General features: G+C 46.5%; 7 protein-coding genes across 12 annotated transcripts in view; 4 read left to right on the forward strand and 3 right to left on the reverse strand.

Moving 5' to 3' along the window:
• Positions 1-21,746, reverse strand: part of LOC117586651 (serine/arginine repetitive matrix protein 2) — a 30,132-nt gene extending 8,386 nt beyond the window's left edge. Inside the window, exons 1-7 of one of the 2 annotated variants that reach the window (XM_034276886.1) lie at positions 20,883-21,745; positions 18,458-20,806; positions 13,914-18,231; positions 13,413-13,492; positions 13,212-13,340; positions 12,941-13,146; positions 12,778-12,881 (exon numbers count right to left, since the gene is read on the reverse strand). In XM_034276886.1, the coding sequence (XP_034132777.1) occupies positions 12,985-13,146; positions 13,212-13,340; positions 13,413-13,492; positions 13,914-18,231; positions 18,458-20,806; positions 20,883-21,269 (7,425 nt within the window). In that variant the 5' untranslated portion in view covers positions 21,270-21,745 and the 3' untranslated portion in view covers positions 12,778-12,881; positions 12,941-12,984. Of the gene's footprint in view, positions 1-9,263; positions 9,267-12,777; positions 12,882-12,940; positions 13,147-13,211; positions 13,341-13,412; positions 13,493-13,913; positions 18,232-18,457; positions 20,807-20,882 lie in introns of those variants that run through there. The other variant, XM_034276887.1, reaches the window with a different exon arrangement.
• LOC117586659 (RNA-binding protein 42) lies at positions 8-1,104 on the reverse strand. The gene has a single exon (XM_034276905.1). It carries the CDS (start codon positions 1,017-1,019, stop codon positions 108-110), a length of 912 nt encoding a protein of 303 aa, XP_034132796.1. The 5' UTR covers positions 1,020-1,104; the 3' UTR covers positions 8-107.
• LOC117586661 (GTP-binding protein Rheb homolog) lies at positions 1,557-3,222 on the forward strand. The gene is made up of 5 exons (XM_034276907.1): positions 1,557-1,880; positions 2,049-2,120; positions 2,265-2,472; positions 2,531-2,660; positions 2,720-3,222. The coding sequence occupies exons 1-5, from the start codon at positions 1,832-1,834 to the stop codon at positions 2,807-2,809; spliced, it is 549 nt and encodes a 182-aa protein (XP_034132798.1). The 5' UTR covers positions 1,557-1,831; the 3' UTR covers positions 2,810-3,222.
• LOC117586656 (dihydropyrimidinase) lies at positions 4,560-11,349 on the forward strand. Of its 5 annotated transcripts, none has more exons than XM_034276897.1 (11): positions 4,560-4,693; positions 7,476-7,568; positions 7,642-7,705; positions 7,770-7,960; positions 8,026-8,237; positions 8,294-8,356; positions 8,443-8,589; positions 8,844-9,082; positions 9,662-9,897; positions 9,956-10,441; positions 10,513-11,348. In XM_034276897.1, the coding sequence occupies exons 2-11, from the start codon at positions 7,490-7,492 to the stop codon at positions 10,590-10,592; spliced, it is 1,797 nt and encodes a 598-aa protein (XP_034132788.1). In that variant the 5' UTR covers positions 4,560-4,693; positions 7,476-7,489; the 3' UTR covers positions 10,593-11,348. The 5 variants fall into 5 exon arrangements, with proteins under 5 accessions (XP_034132788.1, XP_034132791.1, XP_034132789.1 ...); XM_034276898.1 differs by lacking the exon at positions 8,844-9,082 and adding an exon at positions 9,301-9,524 and having other exon boundaries at positions 4,583-4,693; positions 7,481-7,568; positions 10,513-11,349; XM_034276896.1 differs by having other exon boundaries at positions 4,583-4,693; positions 7,481-7,568.
• Positions 21,747-22,374: 628 nt separating the features above from the next.
• On the forward strand, positions 22,375-23,107 carry LOC117586684 (mitotic spindle assembly checkpoint protein MAD2B). Its single transcript, XM_034276938.1, has one exon. It carries the CDS (start codon positions 22,442-22,444, stop codon positions 23,048-23,050), a length of 609 nt encoding a protein of 202 aa, XP_034132829.1. The 5' UTR covers positions 22,375-22,441; the 3' UTR covers positions 23,051-23,107.
• On the reverse strand, positions 23,043-24,765 carry LOC117586680 (splicing factor 3A subunit 3). Its single transcript, XM_034276932.1, has one exon. It carries the CDS (start codon positions 24,646-24,648, stop codon positions 23,137-23,139), a length of 1,512 nt encoding a protein of 503 aa, XP_034132823.1. The 5' UTR covers positions 24,649-24,765; the 3' UTR covers positions 23,043-23,136.
• A 93-nt stretch (positions 24,766-24,858) lies between these two features.
• On the forward strand, positions 24,859-27,646 carry LOC117586683 (V-type proton ATPase subunit E). The gene is made up of 5 exons (XM_034276936.1): positions 24,859-24,956; positions 25,056-25,164; positions 25,747-25,959; positions 26,028-26,354; positions 26,431-27,646. Exons 2-5 carry the CDS (start codon positions 25,132-25,134, stop codon positions 26,536-26,538), a joined length of 681 nt encoding a protein of 226 aa, XP_034132827.1. The 5' UTR covers positions 24,859-24,956; positions 25,056-25,131; the 3' UTR covers positions 26,539-27,646.
• Positions 27,647-27,650: the final 4 nt, after the last annotated feature.

The following is a 27,650-nucleotide window of genomic DNA, read 5'->3' on the forward strand; positions in this document are numbered from 1 at the left end:
CTCATTCTCTGCAGCAAAACATCCAAACAATTGATTCAAATTTGCTACATCAAAGTGACCGAAACTAGCCTAAAGGTCTATTGACAGACAGACACTTCCTCTGGCTCTCAATTCATCGAATTGAAGGCCTGCAAGAGCACCTGCTTTTCGCGCTCCTTCTTCTTGACCACGTCCAGGCTGCGCTGCCGCCAGGTGCTCTTCCGTAGCTTGATCGGGCGACTGCCGACATAGCGTCCATCCATTTCCTTCATGGCACGTATGAAATCCGCGGGTTCACGAAAGCTGACAAAGCCGAATCCTTTGCTCTTGCCGGTGCGCTTGTCACGAATCACGCGCGCCCTCTGGAACGACGGAAACTTGTTGAAGGTACGCGTGAGGACCTCGTCGTTTACATCGTTGCCCAGATCTCCGCAGAATATGCGGAAATCATCGTCGGGCCAGTCGGCCAACGAGGAGTCCTCCCAGACAGTGCCACCGGCAATCCGCACAGTCTTGCGATCTTTTTTCTTGCGCTCTGTGGTCTGGAAAGATTGCAAGGCGGACGAGGCGCGAGCTGCTTTGATGGCTTCCTCTGCTATTGGATTGGGCCCGGACTTTTCCGCCTTCAGCTTTTTTAACTTCTGCGTGACGTCGAATTGCACGGCGTTGATGTCGATGGACGACGGTGCCGCAGCCACAGTCGGCACATGCACTGACTGCCGACACTGGTACAATTTTGGGGCGCTGCTCAGCACCACGGGTGTGGCTGCCATGGATTTGACGGGCGATGTTGATGAAGAATTGTTGCCTGTCGGCACAAAGGTCGACATAAACGATGGGGGTGGTGGAATTGGCGGTGGCGGTACTGACAATCGCGCCCCAGGATGCTGCTGCAGCTTCTGCTGTACATTGTTGTATGTATTCGCGGCGATGATCGGTCGAACTTGGTTGGGCACAAAGAGATTCCGCGCGGGTGGCTTGGAGATTTCAGCCTCGAAGCGAGACAGCTCGTCCTCGATATTGCGACGCTTCGTACCCATTTACTTATTTCAGAACGCTTTAAAACTTTCAAAATCAAATAAATTTTCACAGAAAATGCTGTTTTTCAACAGCTGATGCCGAATTATCGATACAATTATCGATACCGTCAGACTCTCGGAGATATACCGAAATATACCCTTTCATTTGAAAAATATATCGCAAATATACCATAATGATAATAATATATATGATTGGATTGATTGCAAAATAAGGTTAAAACTAAGCAGGTCAAACAAAAAAGTAGAATTAAAGTAGCACTTGTGTACCCTATTTCCAATAATTAATATTACAACTCCGATTTCCAAGCTGCTTTAAACATTAGTAGTGACTTTTTGTTAGACTGACATACCTTAAACATTTCTAAAATGTTTTCTATATATATTAATCGATCAAGGTAGACCAATACTACAAAAGTTTAATAACATTTGAGCAATTCATGGGAAAAATAATGTGAGTGGGCTAAGTGGGTTAAGGCCTTGTTTCCCTTGATATATTTCGGAGCATTAAGCAGTATATTTTATCGATAAATCCGCGGTCACACTGGCTGAATCGTAGTTTCTGTGGAAATAATACATAATAATTGAATTAAATATCATTAAAAAAGCTACAAGCTGTGATAGCAACAAGTATATTGAGCTAACATCAGTACAGAAATCATTCGCCCACTAGGCAGCCCCCACTCGCGCCCGCAGAGAGTCACCCACACACAGAAAGTCGAAAGGGGCGACAACAATAGGAAAAAAGTGACAAAAAATCCCCTAAACTAAACCAACAAGTCTAAACATAATTGCGTGTAAAACATACGCATAATATGCCACCAAAAGAACGCAATATAGCCATAATGGGCTACCGTTCCGTGGGTGAGTGTTTGATTGAACTCCAGTGGCCCTCCAGCGATGCGATGACTGTTGTTGCTGTTTGGCTCTGTAATTGCGTAGTATTTCAGACGAACAGCACAACACAGCAATAGCAACAACTCTGACGAAGCGACGAAAAATTCTCAGTAATAATTTACGTTTTACCTGCAGGCAAATCATCGCTCAGCATACAGTTTGTTGAAGGCCAATTCGTGGACTCGTATGACCCAACAATTGAGAATAGTAAGTGCGTGCGCAGACAGCAGCTGTTTCCCCTTACAGGAGCAGCAGGATGAGATGCATCATCATCATGTGATGGCAGCATGCATCATTGCGATTGACAGACTATCAAATTGTAACACGTAATTTTTCTTAAATTGCATTTAGCATTCACCAAGGAGACCAAGGTCAACTCGCAGGAGTATGATATGAAGCTGATCGATACTGCTGGCCAGGACGAATACAGCATATTCCCTGTGCAATACAGCATGGATTTCCATGGCTATGTCCTGGTCTATTCAATAACGAGTCAAAAGTCCTTTGAGGTTATCAAAATTATATACGAAAAACTTTTAGATGTGATGGGCAAGAAATAGTACGCAAACTTGTAATCTCCAATAGCAATTCTTTAATAACTATTATATTTTTTCCAGTGTACCTGTAGTGTTAGTAGGCAATAAAACCGATTTGCATCAAGAGCGAACTGTAACCACAGAGGAGGGCAAGAAACTGGCTGAATCCTGGCGAGCAGCATTTCTTGAAACATCCGCCAAACAAAATGAGGCAAGTAACCCTTTGGCTATTCAGATTATTGCGCGATTTTCATATAACTCCTTTTGCAGTCTGTTGGAGATATATTTCATCAGCTACTGATTCTAATTGAGAACGAGAATGGTAATCCCCAGGAGAAGAGTAGCTGCATTATTTCATAAGAGAGATAGACCCTGGCAAGCGGATATCTATGGTCAAAACTGTTGAAACCGTGATGGCAATACGAAAATCGATTATATCTTATCTAAACAGTTCGGCCAGCAGGCGTGCTTGCATGGGCGTGGGCCAGCGGCCGTGTCCCAGGTGCGCAGGAAGAAAACATCTACAAAAACTAATAGCTTTAAGTCAACACAGCAAAGTAACCAACATCAATCAATTTAGGAGCGACCACAAATGCTGCCCAGCAGGTTTTTTTGTGGCTGTCGCCTAGAGCCACACACAACAGGTTTAAGTTAGCTCACCTTTTTTCACAACAACAATTCAGTTACAAACTTTATAAACAGATTAAGAGTCAAACGATTATTTTATATATTTTACTGTTTTTAGTTTCAATTTAAATATAATTTTGTCCAAGTAATATGATCGATTTTTAAATTTTGGAATTGAGAGTAAAGGCTAGACCATGGATGTTCCTAAGGAGTATAAAGAAATTGAATTTTTCCAATATTTGGGGGGTTCCAGTCTGTTGGATACCGTTTGGTTTTAGTTTCATTATTAATCTCGAAAGGATCCCAATCTCCCTCGAAATTACAGCAAAACGCATTTTACAATATTTAATAATTTAAAACGATTTTTAAAAGTATACATATTTTAAATTCAAATAACGCGCACAACTTTCCATCATAGCATTCCATCAGCCCTCGTAATAACTCTGAACAGCACATTTATTTACATTATCGCTAATCGTGGTAGTGACCACGACTTGAGGTCCCAATATTTTCAATAATTCCCATGTGGTGGTTTTATTTTTCGGTTTAAGAAATATAGTTCATCGTCAAGAAATTCTGTATTGAAGTCACTGTAACAATTGGGCAATTTAAATGCTATTTTATTTGGTTGACCCTTTAGCGCTTTACCTCTAGTTTGCAATAAATCCAATAAATATAAGTCAGAAAACCAGCCAATTTTGTGGAAAATTGATTGATGAATTATATAAAATTAGAGTTTTAGTGCTGAAAGCTCTAACTAGCTAGTAATATTGAATAGAATATCAATATCGAGGACAATTTTATAGGATTCGCCAAGTTTGTTAGTGTGAACGTATATTGTTAGGATATTTCTGGGGAATTTTTGTGCTCATATTCTAGACACAGGAGAGAATTTCCCTAAGCGCGCGCAGCTACCTATATTTTGAATTGAAGACTTGCTAAGCTTTTTTAGTACACGAATATGTAAAACTATCGGTTGTTTTGCAGCTCTGTAGAGACAGATGAAAGAGAGAGGAGCTCTTTCAACACAAAATAGTGCAATTATAAAGGAAAATAATGTTTTAAAGTGAACAATATGCATCCTCTCTGGGTACACTGTTTCGTGTTTGTTTACAAAATGAAATCCGTTAAAAATTTAAACTTTGCATGAAAGCAGGAGGAGTTTTTTATTTCAGAGTGGGTAATTCAGGGATGATTTCTTATCATTCCTGATTCTGTCTCGAGAAAATTTTGTGGACATGAGTACTGAGCTCTAACCTAATTTAGCAATCAATCCAATAAAAATAACTCATGAAAACCAGCCAAACTTGTGGAAAATTTACAATTCTAACTAGCTAGAACTATTAAATAAAATAGCAAAATCTGGGAATTGTTTAAAACTTACGGTATTTTTGCGGTATATATCCTGAAATTGAGAAGGTATATTTCGGGAAATTACTGATGTCCCAGCGGTATTTTTTATCAATAAGTTCGAGGTCACACTGCCCACAGATCGCCGCGCCAATCCGATTTATAAATTTTTGATTTTCCAATAGAGCAGTTGTTGTGCGCACGTTAAATAAGTTTAAATTAAGTCGTTCATCTAAGAAAATCGAGTGATATTGTGCCCATTTTACGGTAATTCCCAAAACAAGACAAATTTGATTTAATTTGAAGGGAAAGAGCAGACAATTTTCTCGTCTATTTTCTGTCTTGCATTTGTTTTTCCGACACTGCGTATGTGTGATGTGTTTGTGTGTGTGTGTTTGTTCGTGTGTGTATACTTATGCGCAATGCGTGGGTATTTTTTCGAATTTCTGTTCTATTTTCAAATTTAATGGCATACATACAGCCATAAATAGCCGAAATTTGTACTACCAATATTTGTAACCGTTGGACGGAATTTTCACCAAACATTTTAGAAAGTACAACAAATACATGTGTGTCTCCCAAGCTAAATACAATTAAATCGCATGACTACATTTCTCAAGCCGAAAATGTACAGACAGGTGTACGTAATTCACATCCATACATATGTACTCGTGTTTGTATAAATGTATTTATCAATCCGCTAATCAAGTGCATTGAACACATCTCCCGATGCGATACGATTGTCGCCCCCCCATCTGTCTGGTCTGGTTTGCCCTCTCTGCCGATGGGTGGGTACTCCAGATACAGGTACAGGTCTTGTCGCCGCTTTTAAAATGCCTTTTAGGCATTGTTGGTATTGGCAGGCCTTACTTTTCTTGTCTTTTATCGATTTAATAACAAACAGAAAGCCGCCCAGAGATATACGCGATGTCGGGGAGCATAAATACACGTTAGATGACGGCTGGTACAAAATAAATGGTCATTGATTGGGCATGGGCTGTGAGGGAATCCTGCGAATGGTTAACTAGCTTTGCTGAATTTAAAAAAACCGGCCTTTTGTACTAGACGAAAATTGGAGGTGCCATAGGCACATACATATGTACATACTTATGGGTGGTAAATATGTATGTATGCATGTATGTACATATATTAAAACCTTTTCAGGGAGTAGTATTTATGGCCCTGCTCCATCCGTTTGGACAGATAGATAGGCATATGTACCTAGTTGCTTACCAAATAAAATCAATCTAAACGTAATCTGGCATCGTAATGAAAGCCCCACGAGGGTATCTAAGGGCTGTACTCGTTCTCTTCTGGATTTTCATGTATTTGGTACAAAAATTTACAAATTAAAGAGCCAAAGTGCACTAGCGACCTACAAATTCCGGCACAGACCGCGGCTGTGCACATTTTCCCCTACATTAATACGGCTGCATTAATTACATTATGTACTTGGTGCACTTGTTAGCTATGTGACAAATAATCTAGTTCATTGCATTCACATGTTTACATACAAATTTACATGTGTATGTATTTGCATTGTCTCTACACAGTGAAGCTCTGTTTATTTCGGATATTCTGCTATGGGAAAGTGTTCACTTAATCCTACACTGACTGACACCAGACAGAATTTAAATTGAATGAATGAAATGTAGTACCTACATATGCATACATACAAACATACATGCATACACATGTGCAAGTATTCTTCAAACACGTCATGCACCCCAATAATCATTACCATAACACAAGCGTACATGATACAGATGGGGGTAAATTTATATGAGTCAGCGCATGGCTTATTGATGCGATGGGGCAGGCTTTTATATCAGCGAATCTTGTGTGGAGCACAAATCTGCCACATGTATTTTGGTTACGAGTACTTTGGTACACTTAATCCTAAATAAAGTCCATCTAAATAAAACAAAAATAAACATTACATTTTTAGTAGTTGGTTTCCTTTGACGAAGCCAATTTTATGATAACCAATGTGCCACACCTGCCGCTACCTAGGGGCATCTTGTCTGAATAAAATTACTGAAACTAAGGGTGCTTGCACTCTTATAACGCTAACCATTTGCTTATGCTAAATTTAACCATTAATTTGAAGCACCCTTTCCCTACTTTTGGGGCCCATATTTCATTGGCCACCACTGTAGGCTGTATTCATCGCGCCATAACAAACATTTCCTGCAGCACAGCACCATTCTCTTTTTGTAGGTTTTTTATTTAGTTCGTTGTGCTCTTCATGTGGCACAATTTGAACTTCTTAGCGGCTTTGGGCCATCGTCAATGCCATTTCCAGCCAAGTTAGGGTCTACTCTATGAGTGTGTGTGTGTGTGTGTGTGGTTGTTGAGGGCGTAGTCGTGGTACATCAACACTTGAAAGAGTCGCAAAGGGGACCGAAGCAGAGGCCTCAGCTAACAACTAACAAAGGTTAATGGCCGCTGGTCTGGTCTGGTTGGATGACTGGCTGTCGTCGTCGTCGTCGGAGATGGTCTCAGTGGCAGCGCAGCGCAGCACTTGTAAAAGCTTAGCTGCAACATTGATATTCCGTGTTGCCTCTTATGCAGTTATGCAGTTGTGTTCGTCTGCAAGTTGTGTGGCAAACAACGGAACTAAAAAGGGGGAAACAATCTGTTGAACAGACAACGAAACGAACGACCTGCATTGACATTTTGGGTGCTGTACTATGTTCTGAACTGGGCTGCGTGTGTGCATCATCATAATCAGTTACACACCATAGACTGCAGAGATTGAGTGACTGCAGTGACGCACACAAGTTGCAGAAGTTTAATGCTCGGCACGTGTCTGGGCGCCAGTCGCAGTCTCCACCCCTCCTCCCAACATTGATTCAAAGGCCTATGACTCATCATCAGGCAACCACAAGAAGCGGAACCACCCTATTTTGAATGAACAAATGAATGAATGAGTGCCCTGCCCCTGGCAGCTTATGTGTCTGCGCGTGTTTGTGGGGAAATCCTCCCCAGCATTATTGTTTTTATCTTCGCTCATAAAACACTCATAACTGAACGCTTTCCATTGCAGACTCTACTCTCAGCATGTCGACCAGCCCGAAACCGGTTAAGAAGGTACCAATTCACTTGCAGAGCGCTGCCAATCGTGTTTACATCAAGAATGGTAAGACTCCACCGCCAGGAGGGTGTGTGTTTTTCACAGCGAAATCTAAACGTTGTTTTTGGTGTCGTTTCAGGCGAGATCGTGAACCATGATAAATCGTTCAAAGCGGACGTCTACATTGAGGATGGAATTATCAAGTATGTGGTGTCATAATTTAATCAATGAAAATTCACACTAGAATTCATCCTTGTGTCTGTGTAGGTTTGTGGGACCCCCGTCGGAGATTACGATACCCGGCGGCGTGCGTACCATTGACGCCAGTGGGCTGCTAATCATACCCGGTGGCATCGATCCCCATACGCACATGCAGCTGCCTTTCGGTGGCGCTGTGGCCGTCGATGATTTCTATCATGGCACCAAGGCTGCCGTTGCTGGGGGCACCACCATGATAAGTAAGTTGCTCACCTTATGATCCCTGTGTGTCGCGATGGAGATAACTAATTTCGATTTTACTCAGTCGATTTTGTGCTGCCCAATAAACACGAGTCGATGATAGAGGCGTACGACAAGTGGCGCAGCTGGGCCGATCCAAAGGTCTGCTGCGACTATGGCCTACATGTGGGCATCACCTGGTGGTCCAAATCTGTCTCCGAGGAGCTGGGCATTCTGTGCAAAGAGCTGGGAGTCAATTCCTTCAAAACATTCATGGCCTACAAGGGTCTCTATCAGGTGGGTAACATTTCTCAATGCATTTTCGATAGTTATGTAATTGAATTCACTTGCAGCTTAATGATTCAGACCTGTTGGATGTGTTTGAGCGTATTCGACAATTGAATGGCGTGGCTATGGTTTGTTTTGCTAATCGATAAATAATCGAATGCACCTCTGCTGCACCCAACGTAACTGTATTCTTATTCTCTATTTTTTTCAACAGGTGCACGCTGAAAATGGCGACATTATTGCAAAGAATACGCAACGTTTGCTGTCCGAAGGCATTAATGGACCGGAAGGCCATGAACTTTCACGACCAGAGGAAGTGGAGGCCGAGGCGGTGCATCGCGCCTGCGTTCTGGCCCACCAGGTGAGACACTCCCAAGCCCAAGTCGTTCATTGAGAGTGGGACGGTGTATAGAAAAAGAGTTTTACGTACAGTTCCTGTACGATCAAGGGGACTGTAATATTTATTTATGTTGTATATTCTTTTAATTTTGGTTATTATTTCTTATCCATTGTGTATGATGCACCCTTGTACATATTATGCGGTATGCGGCACACACGATATAACCCCTACCTACACATAAAACGAATGAATGTCTCTCGTTGGTGCCTTAAAAGTCCGATTGCCCGCTGTATGTGGTTCATGTGATGAGCAAATCGGCGGGCATTGAGCTGGCCAGAGCACGGCAACGGTATAGAGGTCGATACATAATGGGAGAGACCCTGGCCGCGGCTTTGGGCACTGACGCCACATGCTGCTTCCACATGGGCTACGAACATGAGGCGGCGCATGTGCTCAGCCCACCATTGAGGCCCGATCCGACGACACGTGAATTCTTGATGAAGCTCCTGGCTAAGTAAGTTTTGCAGCTCGATTCGACTCGACTCTGGGGTTTAAGCATGTCTCTGGCTGATGCTGCTGACTAACGCCTACTAACTGGGATACGAAACTGTGCTCATGCCTGCTCATAGCTCTATCCACTAACTGCTAATCCACTCTGTTAATCACTCTGATAATGTTCATGCTTTCACTCACACACGCTCACACAAACAAATCGCTCGCTCGTCCGCTTAGATGAAGACGCCGCTCTTTGTGTCCGGCCTGACCAGCAAATCCTCCGCCGAGCTTGTCGGCCGTGCCCGCCGCAGCGGCTACTGTGTCTTTGGCGAGACGTTGGCCAGCTCCATTGGCCGTTCGATGAGTGGCGTAGCCAAGGGGGAGCGCATCTACTACATCACCAGTCCGCCGATACGCGAGTCCGCCGAAACGCCAAGGCAGCTTATGAAGTCGTTGGCGTAGTAAGTACTTCCCTTTGTTACATTTCTATGCGGGTGTTTCGTTTTGTTTCGTTTTGTTTTGTTAATTTTGTTTAATTAATGAATCTGCAAACCATCTCCTTGCTTTACTAATAATCTCTTACTCTGCCGCTCCACAGCGATGACCTGCAGCTGACGGGCAGCGACAACTGCACGTTCAACAAGGATCAGAAGGCAAAGGGCAAGGGAGACTTTACCAAGATACCAAATGGCGTCAATGGTGTTGAGGATCGCATGTCCTTGGTGTGGGAGAAGGGTGTACAGGCGGGTCTACTCGATCCCTGCCGCTTTGTGGCAGTGACCAGCACGAATGCTGCGAAGATCTTCAACATTTATCCGCAGAAGGGACGCATTGGTAAGAAAAATAATAAATAATGGGCGATTGAAAATTATATCGTTTGTCTTCTCCTTAGCTGTCGGATCGGATGCCGATATTGTGATCTGGAATCCGAATGCCACCCGCACCATTTCCAAGGACACGCACCATCAGGCCTGTGACTTTAACATCTTCGAGGGCATGACCGTTCACGGCGTCTGCGAGTTTGTCCTGGTGCGTGGCCGCATCTGTGCCGAACGAGGACAGGTGCGTGTGGCGGAGGGCTTTGGTCGCTTCATCCCTACGCCGGTTCGTCCGCCATTTGTCTATGACATTATCGAGGGCAAAGTGCAGTCGGCAGTGCAGGAGGACCATCCCGAGGAGCGGCAGAATGGTGGCGGCAACAGCGTGGCCAAGAAGTTTGCCGAACTGGACATCCAGATACCCATTCAAGAACCAATTAGCGCCATGCTGGCTGGCAACCTGGCCATGCCCGCAGAGGGTTCGCTCTGCAGCACGCCCTCGGTGCATGGACGTGTCGATGGCAAGCACGACATGCAACAGTCATCCTTTTCGATTAGCGGTGAGTGGTGGCGGTGGGGGTTTTCCTTGAAATATTTTGAATAATAAATAAATTCTTATCATTTTCTACAGAGGAACTCGATAGGGGTGGTGTGAGGGCCTGCATTAAGGTGAAGAACCCACCTGGCGGCAAGTCTTCCGGCTTCTGGTAGATGCGATGCCACTCGTCTGGCGCATCGATTCGCACAATGCATCATGACACGGACAGGCAGCATTGCAAGCCAAAGTCTGTCTGCTCCCATGCGCTCATTCAATAACTAAGCTCTGGCATTTAATATACCGATCCTGAAACATAAATCGTAATCTAACCAAACTTGAAATTAAGTAAACATATAGCCACGAAAAGAAAGCGCCACACCCCCAACTTAAGAAAGATAATAACCATACCATCTGCATCTGTCATTGCCTCTCTCTCTATTGTTATCAATAACTTTTTGTTAGGATCCTGTGAGATCCTCGAGGATTATGAAAATCAAACAAAGTGCTTTTTTAGGATACTTTTTGTTGTTAACACACGATATATTTATTTTTACGATATTTGCTTATTTACATTGAGATTTAGCACAATTTTGTTTGGTACAATCGTACATCTTGAAAGTTATTATAGGGGCTATGATATCTAAGTCTCGATAGATGAATTCGAGTTATTATACTATAAACATTATATACCTATTGCAATTGTTTAATCCGCTTTTGCCGTAACCCCCTTCCCCACACACGCATAGCCCCCTCATTCGTATGCCCCAGGGATTCATCCATCAATCATTGAAGAGTGAACAACCGATTGGAAACAACATTTTTGGCGAACTTCATCTGAGGATATCTAAAATAAAATAAAATACTGTCATCTTTTTTCGATGAAAATTTATATAAAATTGCATAAATATTTATTATATACGAGTATACATACTTTATATACATACATTTAAATAAAAACAAAGCCGAACACAAAGAACAAAACTAATAAAATTTACCAAAAAAAAAACTAATCTTTATATATAAATGATGTAGACGAATTTGTTTTATTGGAAGGGGCAGGAAAACCCTATGAAAAGTCATTTTAGTTTTATATTTATACCGAAACTCTTTACATTCCAGTCTTCAGTGTGTTTGCAATCATATTCCAAGTCGGTTCTTATTGGGAAAACTTGTCCCCTACTTCCTCTTAAGTGGAAAATGAACTTAAGATCTCTATAATACTGAAAACTATTGAAACTAAAGACTGATGGGTTTATTTATAACGTTTAAAAAAAACCACTCACAAGATATTTTGTTTAAAAAGGGGAAGCAGTTTAACTGTCTAGCCCCTAAGGAAAATAGCCATAAACTCTTCTCCAACTCTACTATTAGTAAACCTCTCGAAGGAAAAAACATCCAGGAAGACAGGGAGACATTAAAAGACAGTTACAAATTTGGATTAGTTAATGATCGCGTTTATTTTCAATTATATGGATATTTACAAAACGATTTAGCACAATTAATATAATATATGTATAATATTCATACGCTTATCAATTGTGTTTGTGTGTGTGTGTATATTTAATGCATGCTCGTACTCGTACTCGTAACGTACACTCATCACTCTCTATTCAATAAACGATGACTGACAGACAGATGACCATGTGAAATCAAGTGCTTTAAAACTTTCGTAAATCAAAACTCCGCACACCAAACGTACACAGCGGAGTGCACACAGCTATTTACGTGTCTATATGAATACATAATTACAATTGTTTTTTTATAACGATCAAAAGTAAAATACACCCAAAACCGGATAAGCCCCAACCCGAGCTACAACTGTACGGAGTAGTTAGTTTCTTGCATTTGTGCCATGTCAGTGAATGGGTGGGGGGTCGGGGTGGTTTATCCGGTCAACTGGTTGCAGGGCCATATTAAAAATGGATTTAAACTTAATTATTAAAATTAGCCGAGGTAAAATACAATCTGTTCTGGCTCTCTTCTTCCGTGCGTGCCACTACTTACATACATGCGCGTTAATGCAAAAACAGTTAATAGTTATATCATTACAAGTGTCATTCTACATAATAAACAATCTAATCAACTAAATCTGTTTGTATTTGTTGTATAAATAAACTGCCTTTACTTTTGGGGTCTAAACGAAATATTGGGAGGGGGTGGCAGGCCAAGAGGTTTGCTTAATAATTAAATATCTTCAATTCAGTGTGTTCAGTGTGGTGTGTTCGCTTATGCCCTAAAAATCATTCGTAAAGTGACCTAAAATTGACTTAACAACTAAATTCCAATAGTACATAAATGACCATTTATTTGTTTTTTGTTTTTTTTTGTTTTTTTTTTTTTCCTCTATTTTTTTGTTTCATTTTGCAAGTGCGGCCGGTGAATATTTAATTGATGATTGAAAGTTTAGGAATGCATGCGACCGCTTAAATTGTTTCGTTTCGTTTGTTTCCACCCCAAAAATGCTATGAAAATAAATAATTAGTAAAGTTTATGTTTCAATCGAATTTCGTTTCAGACTCACTGCCACATCCAAGACGCTGATTAATTGCTCTCTGGTTATCCTGCTTATAGCTTCTTTAAATAGGCGGCACACTTGACGGCGCTGCTAACCTGTCCCGTATTGAGGAGACTCAATTTCTTGTGCTTCGCTCGGAACTTCCTCACATAGGCATCAATTAAATTTTTAATCTTGTGTGGATTAATTTCACCAGACCGACTGTGACAGATCTGCAAAAAACAAAATCAATTTCATTACAATTTTGTTCTCCTCCTTTTATCAGTTAATTGCTAACCTTTGGCACAGCCCTTCGCATGATGTCCTTGTAATCCTCCTTGGTAATCACCTTCTTGTTAAAGTGCGGCTTCAATACCAATTTCACTTCCTCAACGACTCTCTCCTGTCGGTTCAGCTTACGCAAAAACTAAAAATTGAAATGCAAAAGAAATTCATAATATGTCGTCTGCTCAGCTTTGAGTGCTTGACATTGACTCACTCTATCCTTATTTTGCAGATCCGTTGCCGAATTGGGCAGATCATCGAATGCCGCCTTGTGATCGTCCGATGATTTGCCACCTAAAACAAAAGTTTAAGAAATATTAAAAATATTATGAATAGGGATTGGGAAATCGTAAATTCTTAATGGACCAAACAAAATGATACAAGCGAGAGTTAAACTTGTACAACTATCGCGATAATATCCGAAAATCATATGCAAATTTTGGTTTTAAAAGATTTCTTCGCTTAATAATCTCTTCTCAGTTGTTCCAATAACTTTTAGCGATGCTTCAGCCACGGATTGCTTATTTGCTACGTTTCTATGTTCGTTTACGAGCATTTATAGATATTTTTCGCTTTAATATCGTTTGTTTGGTCCACTTGTAAAGCTAAATTAAATCCCAATCGGATATTTCCAACATTATAAATGTTTCTAAAATGTTTGGCAAGCGGCAAGGATTAGGAATTCTAACATAAATTCTAAGAACTCACAACGAACCTTTTCTAGATTTACGTTCGCCTTTGTTATTTCCCCTTTGTGATTTCTTGAAGCGCGACATTTTGGCAGTATTGCCCACTGGGGAGGTGCTGCCAAAGAGATTGTCGAACATTTCCGTCTTGGCACCACCGCCACCACCCTTAGAGCGTTGCTGCGCCGGCGGCTCGAACAGATCCTCATAGTCCGCCGATCCGGGTGAATATGGGCTCTCGATATCCATGGTAAAGGAGTCGTCCAGTGCGTTGACCGTTGCACTCGCTGCGTTTCCGCTGCTGCCGCCGTTGCGCAGGCCAGAACTTGTGGTGGGCAGATTGGCGATGCCACAGCTGCTGCTGCTAGCCACGCTGCCGCCACCCGCTTTCGGGAGCGGCGCGAGCTTCTTTGCCAGCGGCGTTGGACTAGAAATCACCGGTATATGCTGGGAGCTGGACACCACACTGCTGCCCGAGAGCAGCACATTAGAGAGGACCGTAATGGTATTGCCTTCGGCATTTGTTTTGTCGTGGCCTCCATCGCCGCCGCTTCCGCTCGCACTCGGCGCACTGCTGCTGCCGAGATACTGCGTGGATGTGACAACGTCGCAGGCCTTGCCGCCGGCCTTCTCTTGCTGGCTGTTGGCGTTGTTACTTTGGTTCGGCTTGTTCATCAGCGCCATCACCAGATCCACGGGATTGATGACACCACTCGTCTGTGTCTGTGTCTGCGTTCCAGTGCTGTTCGAGACGGATGTCGGCGCAAGGCTGTGGCTGCGACTGCGACTGTGGCTGTCGCTATCGGATTTATCCCCTGGACCTGCAGAACCCGAGCTATTGGGTAGCGCCTGCTCTAGGTTTTGTGTGGGTGTGGGCGTCGGTGATCGGGGTGACAGGGAGGGCGACTTGGTCGGCTCAAACGGATCGTAGGCATCCGGTGAGCAGGGTCCCGACTCTGGCGGCGTATTCGGTCCGATCTTCTGTGTGCCGCTCTCGTGGCTATGGCCATGCGGCTGCTGCTGCTGTCCATCATCATTGTCGTGGTCAGCGATGCCAGCGCCAGGCAACTCCCTGGAGGAGCACGCAGCCTCCAGCTCGTCCGCCGAATTGATGTCATCGGCATCCTCGTGCAGGGGATTGTTGCGCACGTTGTGCGTTTTTTTGGCAGGTAGATTGAACTTGACAATTGGTGGCTCTGGCGGGGTCTTGGGGCCTGTCGTCTGCTGCAGTGTCTCGTACGAGGAGGTCTCCATAATCGTGGCCAGAGAATCAGCCTGTGGCGTCTTCTCCCGCTGACCGTTCTCCCGCATCAGATCGTGATGCTCCGCGGGCGAGGCCACTCCACTGCCGCGTCGCCTCTGGTGTCGATCCCGCTGCTGTTGCTCCTGCTGCTGCTGTTCTCTGCTATCTCTGTCCCTGCGCATTGGATGCGGCGGCGGCGCCTCGTTGGCATCTTCGCTATCCGTGAGCACAATCACGTCCGCGGGCTCTTGATGCACTTGGAACGGTGAGCGTTCCAGGTCTATGATGGCCACCGGCTTGGCATCCAACTTTTTGCGCTTGCGGGTCTTGTCCTTCTTCAGCTTTGGCTTCACGCTAGCGTTGCTTAGCAGCCGATCCATGGAAGAGCCGGTCAAACGACTCGCTAGAAGGTCATCATGCCTGGCAGGCATTGTTACCACCGTCTGCTGTTGCTGCTGCTGCTGTTGCTGCAAGGCGCTCGCATTCGTGCCGCTGGCTGGCTCCTTGTTGAAGCTAACGCTCACGAGAATGTTGTTGCCAGAGGCAAAGACCTCCTTCGAGGGTATTGGCTCCGGTGTCTGCGTGCGACGCTTGCGATTCTTTTTTTCCTTGCGCTGCAGCTTGTCGATTGGCTTCTTTTTCTTTTTGCTCTTGTCTCGCTTCCGTTTCGCCTTCTTGCCAATGCCCAGAGGCGTGGGGCTGCGTCGTCCATCATCCGCATAGTGGCCGCCGGGATGGCCAAGCATGCCCTTGGGCGAACCCAAGGGCGGTGTCCACGAGGAGTTCTTATCGCCTCCATCGTGAATGAACTTCATATGATCATCGGAGAGGCTGGGCGATGGCGACCAATTGCCCGCAGGCACACCCTTGCTGATGGGAGGCGAATGGCGTCGCTTCTTTTGTGGCGCCAGGAAATCATCGGCATCCTCAAAGGGATCGCGTTGCCTCGAGATGCGCCTCATTCGAGCGGCCGTTGTCGGACTAGTGCTGGCCGCACGCTTCTTGTTCTTCTTTTTCTTGTCAGATTTCTTCTTTTTCTTCTTGATCACCGCCTTGGGGCTCTTCGAACGCGTCCGACTGCGACTCAAACGTGGCGTATACCGCGGTGAATTATGGTACACGGGCAGTGGAGCCATATTGCGGCCGCCATTCACTCGCGTGGGCGTGTGGGAGCCAGATCTTAACGAAATGGGGCTATGTCCGCGATCCATCGCATGCATCGGATGCATGGGCGGTGAGTCCCTTCGCTGCTTGGGAGGCGATAGCGACGGGGAACGCACATAGCGACGTCCTGGTCCCGGCGACATGGACCTGCGGCGCTGCTGCTTGCGATGTGGCGAAGTTCCGGGCGGTGGAGAGGGCGATATGCTGAAGCTGCGCAACCGCTTGGGCGTTGCCGAGCGCGACCGGGAGGGTGCACCACCACGGGATCCGCTGCGCGAGAACGCAGGGCTGTGGGAGGATCGACGACGCTCGAAGCTACCGCCGGAACGACTCCTGGCTGCGCGCATAGCATCACGGCCATAACGATCCATGGCCATGGGCAAGTGATGCCGCGACCCAGCGCCCACCACATTGCGCACATCGTAGCGTGCCAGCTCCCGTCGCTTGGGTCGCTGATATAAGTTCTGGCTCTGGCTCTGGTTCTGGTTCTGCACGTGGTACTGGCTGCTCTGATTGTTGTGTAAATAGTTCTGGCTCTGGCTCTGGCTCTGATTGTGGCCCTGAGCGTACACATTCTGGTACGGCCGAGTGTGGAACTGCTGTTGATTCCGGTTGTTGTAGCTGAAGCGCAGGCTGCCACGGCCTCGTTGGAATTGGCCGCGCTGAAAGTCGCGCCCACGGAAGGAACGTCCATGGCGGCCATTCGAGTGGGAACGTGAGCGGGAACGGGATCTGGAGTAGGACTTGGAGCGGCTGCCTCGCGGCCTGCGTCGATTACGACTCCGAATGGGGCTGCGACTGCGACTTCTGCTCGGACTGCGACTGCGACTGCGGCTGCGGCTGTGAGGCTGCGGCGGACTCCGCGTTCCCCTGGGCGAGTGGGGACTTCTGGACGCCGGCGAACTTCTTCGCGGTGTCTTTGTGCGTCGTCGTAACCCGCTGCGTGCATCGTCCGTCTGCTTATCGCCGCGATAGTTGCGCTCTTTGGGTCGCTTGCTTACCTTCTTAAAGGTCTCATCCTTGCCACGCTTTGAACGCTTCGATTTGCTATCGTTTTCCCTCGGCGGCTCCTTGGAGGTGGCTGCGGAAGCGGCAGCGGTGGCAGCTCCACCCCCTTCGATTTCGCTGCGTTTACGACTGCGACTGCGTCTCTGCTTTGAATCATTTTCATTGGCCAAATCATCCTCGGAAATGAGCTCCGTGTCAATGTTCTCCGACGGTTCTTGCTCTGTATTCTGTTCGTCGCCGCTGGACTTAGAGCACGGCGTCTTGGGACTGGTTGAGACAACGGCACGCTGCTGCTCGCTCGCTGCAGAGGCACCCTCGTCATCGTCATCGACTCCTTTTTCGTCCAGGCAGGGCGTGTAGGAACGATCTGGCTCACGATCGCTGCTCCTTCTATTTCTTGCGGCACCCGCATCCTTGTGCTTCTTCTTGGCAGGCTTGGCTGCCACATTCGGTGTCTCTGCTGCTGCTGCCTCTGTGGCATCCAACGCCTTTTCAAACTCTTTGGGCTTGTCAATGTCCAGCTCCTCCCAGTCGCTGTCGTCGTACAGTTCCAGCACACCCTTCCCTCTATCCCTTTCGACTCTGCCACGATCCCGCACCCTAGGACCGGGACTGGGAGTGCTGTGCGTCTTGGTCTCCTCATCTTCATCGACTGCTGGCTCCAGATTTGAGTTGCTATTACTCGAAATTCGTTCCGTTTCAGGTTCTGCCTCTGCCTGGGGCTGGCGTTCCTCCACCATGGGCTCTCCATCGATGTTGGAATCGCCGTCCTCCTGCTCTTCTGTGGGATTCTCTGGCTCATACAGATCGGAGGCCTTTTCTGGTGGCAATGGTATGCTGTTATCCTCCTGCGCTGCTACTGCTGCAGTATCCTCAACATCATCATCATCATCGTCTAATTGTACTAAATCCTCATTCATGTCATCGTCCTCCTGCATGGAAGGTATTTTCGATTAAATAGAAATTCGAGAAGAAAAGAGAACAACATTTGGTTTGCGTTAGTAGGTAGAGGAATACATGGATGGAGACGCAAAAGGAAATCTCAAATAAATTATACCTAAACGAATATTTTAAACATGATTCTGATCTTTTATATGCCAATCCTTATGCCACTTATCAAACAAATTAAAAACATTAAACCATCTTCTGGATCCCTACCTTATCTGGCTCTTCGGCTGCAGGCCTTGGTTGTGGCCCAATTGGCAGTGACGTGGCATTGGCCACCGCCTGCGACTCCTGCGAGTAAATCGAAAAGTTTGGACAGTTGTCGGCATCATCATCATCGTCGTCCAGCTTTGTTGTCTTCGCTGCAGTTGCTGATGTTGGCCGCTGCTGTGCATAGTCTGTGCTCAGCTTGAAGAGGGGACTGTTCCACGAGAGGCTGGCCGGTGGTGTGGGTGGCGGTGGCACAGTCAGCACTGCGGGCATTGATAGACGACCCACGGCGGGACCAGAGCCAGGACCAGGCATCACCGGCGCTGGTATGTGACTCATGGGAAACAGTGGAGGTCTTTGTGAAAAGTTGTTGGTTGCTGGGGATGCCACGGCGGAGGGATTGTTGGACACACTACCGCGAAACGATGATGTGTTGGGGCTTGATCCCTGCTGCTGTTGCTGCACATTTTGGTTCCTTTGCTGCTGGTGCTGATGTTGCTGCTGGCGATTGGGTGTGTTAAAGCGCAGATGAAAGGGCGTAAAGCTGGATACGTTGTTGCTGCTGCTGTTGTTGTTGCCGCCTTGGTTACTATTGTTGAAATTCTGACTGAAACCGCTGCCGCCTTGACTGCTGCCTCCACCGCCGTCACCGCCCGAAGAGTGCCGCTGATATTGATTGCCAGCAGCACCACCTCCGCCTCTGTTGTAGTTGCTGTTACCACCGTAGCGATTGCCAGAGCCACCGCCACCGCCGCCACGACTAAAGTTGGGTCCGGCGCCTCCGCGCTGATAGACCGGTGCCTGGGTGATGGGTTCCGTGAGTGGCTTTGAGGCTGCTGCAGTGGATGCTGGTGCTGGCGCTGCCACACGCTGAGGCAGATTCAGACTCCCATCGGCACTGATCTGCACTTCGCTAAGGTTGCGCGTCGCCCCATGCCAGCGATCCTGCAGATCCAAGATGCTGGACAGAATATCGCTGGCCGATGACCCTGACGTTGTGGCCGCTGTACGCGCCTTGCCCTGTAGCAGGGTCTTGCGTGTGCGAGGATTGCCGATGCTGGCAATGCGTACCGACGTCTGCACTGCTGTGGCGCCCAGTCCAGTTCCTGCTCCTGCTCCAGCTCCAGCTTCGTCCTGCCCGGCCTCACTGTCCGAAAAGTACTCCAGATCGTTGGCATTGCCAAACAGCGTGAAGCTGGAGGCATTTCCCCCACTCAGATACGAACGCAGACCATCCGCCTTGACGCCCAGCTGCTCCGCCAGCCTTTTGCTGGCAGTCAGACGACGTCGGCCCGTTTCATCGCTGGCCGACGAGGCAACCACTCGACGACGTCGCCGCCGACGACGACGTATGACCTTCTTGCTGGTCGTCTTCAGGGCAAACTTCTCGTCAAAGTTATTGAGGTCATACTCTACGACATAGGTGCGATGTCGTGTGCGGCGACGCCTTCGCCGCTGCGTCGTTTGTCTACGGTTTGTTGTGGTGCGTGTGGTTGTTGTCGTTGTGGTTGTGGTACGGGTGGTACGGGTATGTGTGGTGGTGGAGCCGGAGGCGGCCTCCGCTGATGTGACGGCACGGGTGCGACGCAAAACAGCAGCGCGAATGCGTTCGTTTTGGCGGGTTCGGAGTATCCTTGGCTGTTGCTGAACCTCTCTCACGCGCAGACGCGTCTCGGGCAGACCCATGCCACGGATGTCCTCGTACAGCATGTTCAGGTCCTCGGCCAGGTCGAGGTTATCATCGGAATTCTCATCGTTGGAGTCGATGCATTCGTCGCAGTACCAGGAGCCCTCTGGGATCTCGTGCAGCGGCGGATCCAGACAGTCCATGTGGTATCCCTGATTGCAGCTGTCGCAGAGCAACATCACATCCTCCCGCTCCGGACTGTTGCATATCTCGCAGTTGGTAACATCGGCCACAGTGGCATCCGCGTCCTCCTCTTCCTCCAGGGTCAGTTCCGTCTTTGATTTGCTCAGATCCACGCGAACCTCACGCACCACATTGCGATCGGCATAGTTGTCCCGCACCACGATCCTGTCGAAGGTTATCCGATCGATGGGACAGGTTTGGACATTCTTCGACCATGCCTCAATGCAGGGCGCACAAAAGATGTGCTCGCATGTGGCCGGCGTCCCAATCTCCTGCTGCCGAAAGGTAAACAAACAAATGGGACACTTTTCCAACAGCTCGTTGCTGCTGCTGTCGGAGCTGAAACCGGGATCCTCCGCTGGCGCAGGCCTGGGGCTGAGCCTCGTCTTGGCCTCATCTTCGTCGCTTGGTTCTTCCTCATCGGACTCTAGCTTTTTCCTCTTGCCGCTTTGTCCGTGCAATCGCTTGGGGCGTTGTTCGATCTAAAATAATTTAGCATAAGGATTAGCAAACAGTCAATTCAGTGCAAAATGGGCTTTAGTTTATGTATTTGTGTACCTCACTGCCGCTGGAGGAGCAGTCATCACTTTGTGGTCCATAGCGGGTTCTTCGATTGCGCGTGGATCTTCTTTGCACGGCATCCGAGTCGGAATCTTGAATGGCAGGTGGACGTCGCTGTCGGCGGGCGCTGCGACACAAACGCGTGGCCGCCGACGAGCAAGATGGTCGCGCGTCAAGGTCAGGATCATCGCCAGGGTTGGGGGGGTTGGCTTCGTCAGTGTCGTCAGAGTCATTGAATTCGATGCGCATGATGATGCGTCGATTCCTCTTCTCCGGCGCAGAGTTTTTGCTGCAAGACGGCTGCTGTTGCTGCTGCTGATTCATTTTAGCGCCTCCGAGACGGCTGCAATCACCGGAATCAGAAGCCGAATCACGGTCAGGCATGCTGATGCAACTGCGTATGTGTATATCAGGTTATAGATGTGTATATGTACACTTTGAATAGTCGGTCTTGTATTACATATAGGGAATATTCTTTTCGCTGAATATTCATCTATGCCGCTATTTCTTCGGTTCTGTTCAGCGGTTCTTCTCTTCTATTCTTTTCTCGCTTCTGCAGCTACATCATTTTCAGTTTTCACCAAGGAGGGAGCCCAGAGAATTTTGTGACCCGTCTGTAATTGCAGTCCGCAGAGGCCGAAGGGAAGGCATCAATCACTCGTTTTTCTTTTTTTGTTAGCCGATTAGTTAATCATACACTTGCATTTTCGTGTGCACACTCGTTTCAACTATCTACAATGGCGCACGGGAGAACGCCTTTTTCGGTAGAAGTCAAAGATATATTTCGTATATGTTTTACACGCAAATTTTCTCATACAAATTTTGTTCACACACACACTTGGATTTCAGCCATTTTTTCAGCTAAAGATGGCAGTTCTAGGCCAATATGCGCATTCGATAGTTTGCCGCTGGATGCATCGTCGGCGAAAAAAACACAACCCTGCCGGACTTGCATTTGCAACGGCGCTGACTTTTATTTGTCAGCATACATAAATCAAATGGTTTGCTTGACTAACATAAAAATAAAAGGTAAGTTAATTCATTTTAGGGATCTATGGTGATGCTCGGGCTTGTTGAATAATCAAATTCGCACTGGAAGCCCACCAACTCATTTCATCATCTTGCATTGATTTTTGTAAGGGTATTTTACTGTCGGTTCATTAACAGAATCTCGAAAAATTAGATGCTGAATAAATCGATTCAAAATACGATCAGAAAGCTAAACAAAAAGAGTTTAACTATTTTGCAAGATTGAAAGGTCAATGACCGATTTGAATCCTTTTTGCTAGAGTTCGAATATACGTTCTCTTATTCTGACAATACGATTTTTCAGATCAAGACAACTTCAAGCTCTCTAGCGTAGTATTTTCTTGCCTGAAGTGAAAATAACACAAACCAAAAATCAATAAATGACTCCTATTTATTTAGGAAAGTGAATGAAGTCTTTGGCAGGGCAGTGGAAATCATCTTCGAAATTGCCACACAACAGCGGGGGCACTATCGATATTTACAAATATCGCAATTTTGCGAAATACCTATAATTTTTTGTTTGCAAAATGCAGTCGGAATATGCGAATGATATACACTTGGAGGCCATTGAGGTGTTTCTGAATCACATTCTGTACGTGCGCGGCATATATCCGACACAAATCTTCAAGAAGCGACGCATCTACAACACACCGGTATACGTATCGATCTATCCCCCGCTGAATACATACCTTGCCGGCGTTCTGCGATCTGCGCGGGAGCTACTTGACCGGCGAGAACTGAAGTGCTTTGAGATCATTCTGTATCACAGCGAGAACCAGCCACTCGAGAGCTATATGCTGCAGTTAGATATTTTGGAGTCGGGGGCCGCCAGGCAGCCAGCCGAGGATCCGCACCTGATCGAGTACGAGCAGCAACTGCGTGTCGCTCTGCACAAGCTGTCGGAGCGCGTCAAGCCGTTGCCGAAGCTTCCCGGCAACTGCCAGTTCAAGGTGCATTTGCACACAACACAGACGGCCTTTGTCCAATTCAGCCACGAGGCACAGTACCAGGACTTTCCCTGGCTGCAGGCCGAGACTCCACAACAGATGGACGCGCGATCACCGAAAGTATGCCTGCTGCCGCTGGCCACAGTCGACAATGTGGGACTGAAAATGCAGGCACGCATCTTTGCTTGAGATGATTGATATTTCCGGTTGATAATTGTTTGTATTAAATCAAAATGTTACATTGAATCAGTGTGTATATCCTACATACATATATTCTAGAGCAGTCCTTGACGCTTCAAGTCCTCAAATGTCTTGCGATTGACCACATTGCCCAGGGAGTCCTCGTACTCCTCCTCCTGGTCGGCTATCCAGCGCTCGCTCTGCTTTTGCGACTTCAGCTTCTCCCACAACGTGATGGCGTCCTCGATCTGGGTCACATTCGCAAAATGCGCCGTATTGGGTATACCGAGACACCGCATGCCGTGCGCGTGTCGCCATTCGGCAAAGTGCCGCTGAAATGCCTTGGGCCCCTTGTAGGTAAAGTTGCCGCAGATCTCGCAGTTGTAGCTAATGTTCAGGCCATGCAGCTTGTACAGCCAGTAGGGTATGGGCTTGCCGTCCCAGCCCAGGGGCAAGTTTTTGGGATTATACGGCACGTCATCGGCATCGGGATCATCGTCGTTATCTGACTCGCTGGCCTCCACATCGCTATCGTCGCGCTCGCCGCCTGTGCGCGCCTGTTTCCGCTGTACGTTCTCCTTGGTGGCCGCCCGCTGCTCGGACAGCAGCTCGGCGTATTTATAGAGCAGCGCCTCCAGTTGGGCGATATCTTTGCTGCGTTCATGCTCCTTCGACTGTGCATTGGCACTTTTTGCGCTGGGCTTCTTGGCCATCAGAGCGGGGTCGAGGGTGCTTTTGCCCTTTGTGGAAAACAAGCGCTGGGCACGCTCCTCCAGAGTGCCGCCACACTTTAGTCCCAGGGCAACCAGCGCAGACTTCAGACGATCCAGACCCAGGGAGGCCAACTCCTCCCAGCTCGAGAACGCCGAGAGATCTAGGTGAGCGCCCGTATTGGCCAGCGCCGACTCGGTCTCCTTTAGCGACCAGCCGGGAAAGGTACCCTGCAGCCACTGACGCTGGAAATCGAGCTCCACCTTGACCAGTTCCCCCTCCAGATCCAGCAGCGGCTGAATGCGTAGAATGAAGTTGTGCAGGTATTCGTTCAGTGTCTCAATGTACTTTCTGTACTCGCGGTTCTTGCGCTCTCGCGGAATATCAAACACATGATCGAAGGACATTAAATACGCAATGTAGTCTAGCTTTTCGACAGCCCTCAAGTTCAGGTAGAGCTCGTAGCACTCGTTCAGATCCAAATACCGGCCGCCGCCTTCCTCGTCGGTAAACTCCACGAGCGCACTCATGTCATCGGGATTGTTGTATACCTTGATCATGTCGTCAAACTCCACGGACAGCGGCACACTCACTTCAGCCGGATGGGATTTGTAGAACAGCTTGATCTGCTTTAGGCGGGCATAAAACTCGTTGAATTCGTTGGGCCCCGACAGGGCCGCAATCTCCTGCTTCCTCTCGTTGTCCTTGTCCTCGTAAAGGTCTCGCAGTTGTGTTGTGGCATTATGATGCAGCTCCATAAGATATTTCAGCCTGTGCTCCGAATGAATGCGTTCCTTTTCTCCCGGCTTTTTGGTCGCGTGCTCATCCACCATCAACTTAACGAGGCGCTCGCGCTCTTCATGGTATCGGCGCTGCTGCTCCAGGAGCGTCTCCATTGCACTTGAATCGTGGAGTTTAAGTTGAAGTTTTCAGGTTTAATTATCGTTTATTCCCAAAAGAAAAAACAAATTTTCATAAATTTCGCGTGTGTACAGGCAGTAGGGATGGTAAATAATAAATGTAAATGTATCGATATATATCGGTATATATTTTGCCATTCACTTGATTACTCTGTCCCAAATACAAAAATATATCGATATCGTAAGATACATCTCTACTTGCAGGCAAAGGGTCACACTCTAAAATCATATGATCGATTTGCAGTGAAAATTTTTCAGACAGACGTCGGGCAGAAGGCAAAAAAGTAACTTAATCGTTTTCCACATTTCCTCGTATTGTCTGGAGTTGCACATTAAACATTTGACGGGGCATATAATTTACATTGAAATTACAACTATTACAGGCACGGTTACACGTGGATTTCTTTGGAACAGTTGAATTTCTTTTCGGTTTCGTGCAAGTGAAAAAAATCAGTCAAGATGGCATTGAGCGACGCTGATGTACAGAAACAGGTAAATATGAGATGAAAATGATTAAAAGTAATGTTATAAGGCAAAGACAGTCAATATGGTCCTGTGTAGGGGCAGGGTTTCAATTGAAAATTGTGTTTTTTAATATGCAATCAGCCAAAAAGATGGCGAAGTCATGGGATCCAGTCAGTGAATTTGAAGTCATGTGAATTTCTCATGGCAGCACATTCCTATTGGCAACAGCCTGGCTGCCTTATTGGGTTATCACTCTTTCGACATGCCATCTTATTTTGTAAATGAAACCTTTTGCTTGGTATAAATTTTGGTTATTTATTTAAATGCTCCACGCAAAAAGTGAGTAGAAAAATTCGTGTTGGTCATGTGACACGGGCTCCACCATTGAGTGCAATGTGTTGAAGCGAGACAACTAGTGGGTGTTTGCGATGCTGCCCCTCCACACACTCTGTCACACGACCAGCAAACCCCCCTCCCAACCACCCCCTTACGTTATCAGCCGAAAAAAACGAAAACTTTCAAGCAAACTAAATAAATAAATGGGGGAAAAAATAAAGGATGAAATGTTGAACAAATTGTTAACGTAATGGCTTGTGATGCCGTTTTCAGATCAAACACATGATGGCGTTCATTGAGCAGGAAGCCAATGAAAAAGCCGAGGAGATCGATGCCAAAGCCGAGGAGGAGTTCAACATTGAGAAGGGACGCCTCGTGCAACAGCAGCGTCTCAAGATCATGGAGTACTACGAGAAGAAGGAGAAACAGGTGGAACTCCAGAAGAAAATCCAGTCATCCAACATGCTCAACCAAGCTCGCTTGAAGGTGTGTGTCTGAATTCCCCGCCTCCCTTTAAGGATATTCCATCTAAAACCGTATCTGTGTGTTGTTAGGTACTGAAAGTGCGCGAGGATCATGTGAGCAATGTCCTGGATGATGCCCGCAAACGTCTGGGCGAGGTCACCAAGAACGAGGGCGAATACAAGGCCGTCGTGACCAAGCTGATTGTCCAGGGCCTCTTCCAGGTGATGGAGCCCAAGGTGACACTGCGTTGCCGCCAGGTCGATGTGTCGCTGATCCGCGACATTCTGCCCCAAGCTGTCGAACAGTACAAAGCCCAAATGAAGCAGAATGTCGATCTCATCATTGACGAGACAAACTTCCTCTCTGCTGATACCTGCGGTGGTGTAGAGCTGTTGGCCCTCAACGGACGCATTAAGGTGCGTTCCACACCCCACTATATTAGCACCCCACTGTATTAAATTTGCCTTGAACTTGAATTCAATTTGTTTGCAGGTGCCCAACACGCTGGAGTCCAGATTAGAGTTGATCTCCCAGCAGCTTGTGCCAGAGATCCGTAACGCCCTGTTCGGCCGCAATGTCAACCGTAAATTCACCGACTAAATTGTTAAGTGCATGCAGAAGATGAACAAGAAGAAGAAACCAACAACCAATAATACCAGCAGGAAAAGTTCAAGATTAATATAAAACTCCACCCACAGCAAAACAAAAAATCAACGTAAAACTCATCCTCATGTCAGGCCATAGCCAGGTCTGGTGTCTATGTAGGGATTGTATTCAATTATAAATTATATTGCCGTTGTCTTTGTATAGTTCTGATTGATCCTGAAACAATCACACACTCAAGAGCCCCCTCCCCCGGCCCGTTTCGGTCTTCAGTTATATGAGATATCCATACACCCACACCATTTGCATATGTATATGTATGCCAATAATTACTATATACATATATAAATATTTTAGGCATACACAAAATCCTATCAGCATACGAAAAGAAAGAAAAGAAAAGCAAAAAGTGCATTGTAATACGAGTTTGTTAAAGTTTGTTCGTTTATTTTTTAAACCTAAATGTATATTTGCTGAACCACAGGCGCATACACTTGAAATATTTTTTTGCATACATTCCTGTCCTTTGATTTATTCGTTTTCAACCCTCCCCTTGTTCTTTGCGTTATTTACTATATTATTGTACATTAATTTCTGTCGTCTATAGTCTTTGTTAAACAAATGTGTCTATGTTTGTAATTATTCATGTGCAGCAGTGTGAGGAGATGCAGTAGCAGCAGCAGCAGCAGCAGTCACAGATGCCACTGGTAGTCTGTGCAAACGTACACTCAGCATTGTTGCCTGCCGGAGCACCGAAATGGATCGGATATCGGTCTGATTTCGCTGAACCGAAGGTGACGTACGCTTGCGCAATTGCCACTGGCACAGGATACACGCAAATATCATCATTAATCCTCATTCAATGTCTGTTGTTGGACACGTAACGAATACACACAGTTACCAAAATCAAAAGCAAGCACGCGCACCCATAAACACATCCGAAAACCCAACCGAAACTCACTGATTGAAGTATTGCCAAGTATGGCCCATAAGTAGCTAAATTTGTTGACCCTCAAATCCAGCTTCCACTCTACAAAAACCATTTAAATATATATATATATATATACTTAACTAAAGGATAACTTAACAAAAACTATATAAAAAACTTA

This window comes from Drosophila guanche, unplaced genomic scaffold (genome assembly GCF_900245975.1).
Source record: "Drosophila guanche unplaced genomic scaffold, DGUA_6, whole genome shotgun sequence".
Classification (NCBI taxonomy): domain Eukaryota; kingdom Metazoa; phylum Arthropoda; class Insecta; order Diptera; family Drosophilidae; genus Drosophila; species Drosophila guanche.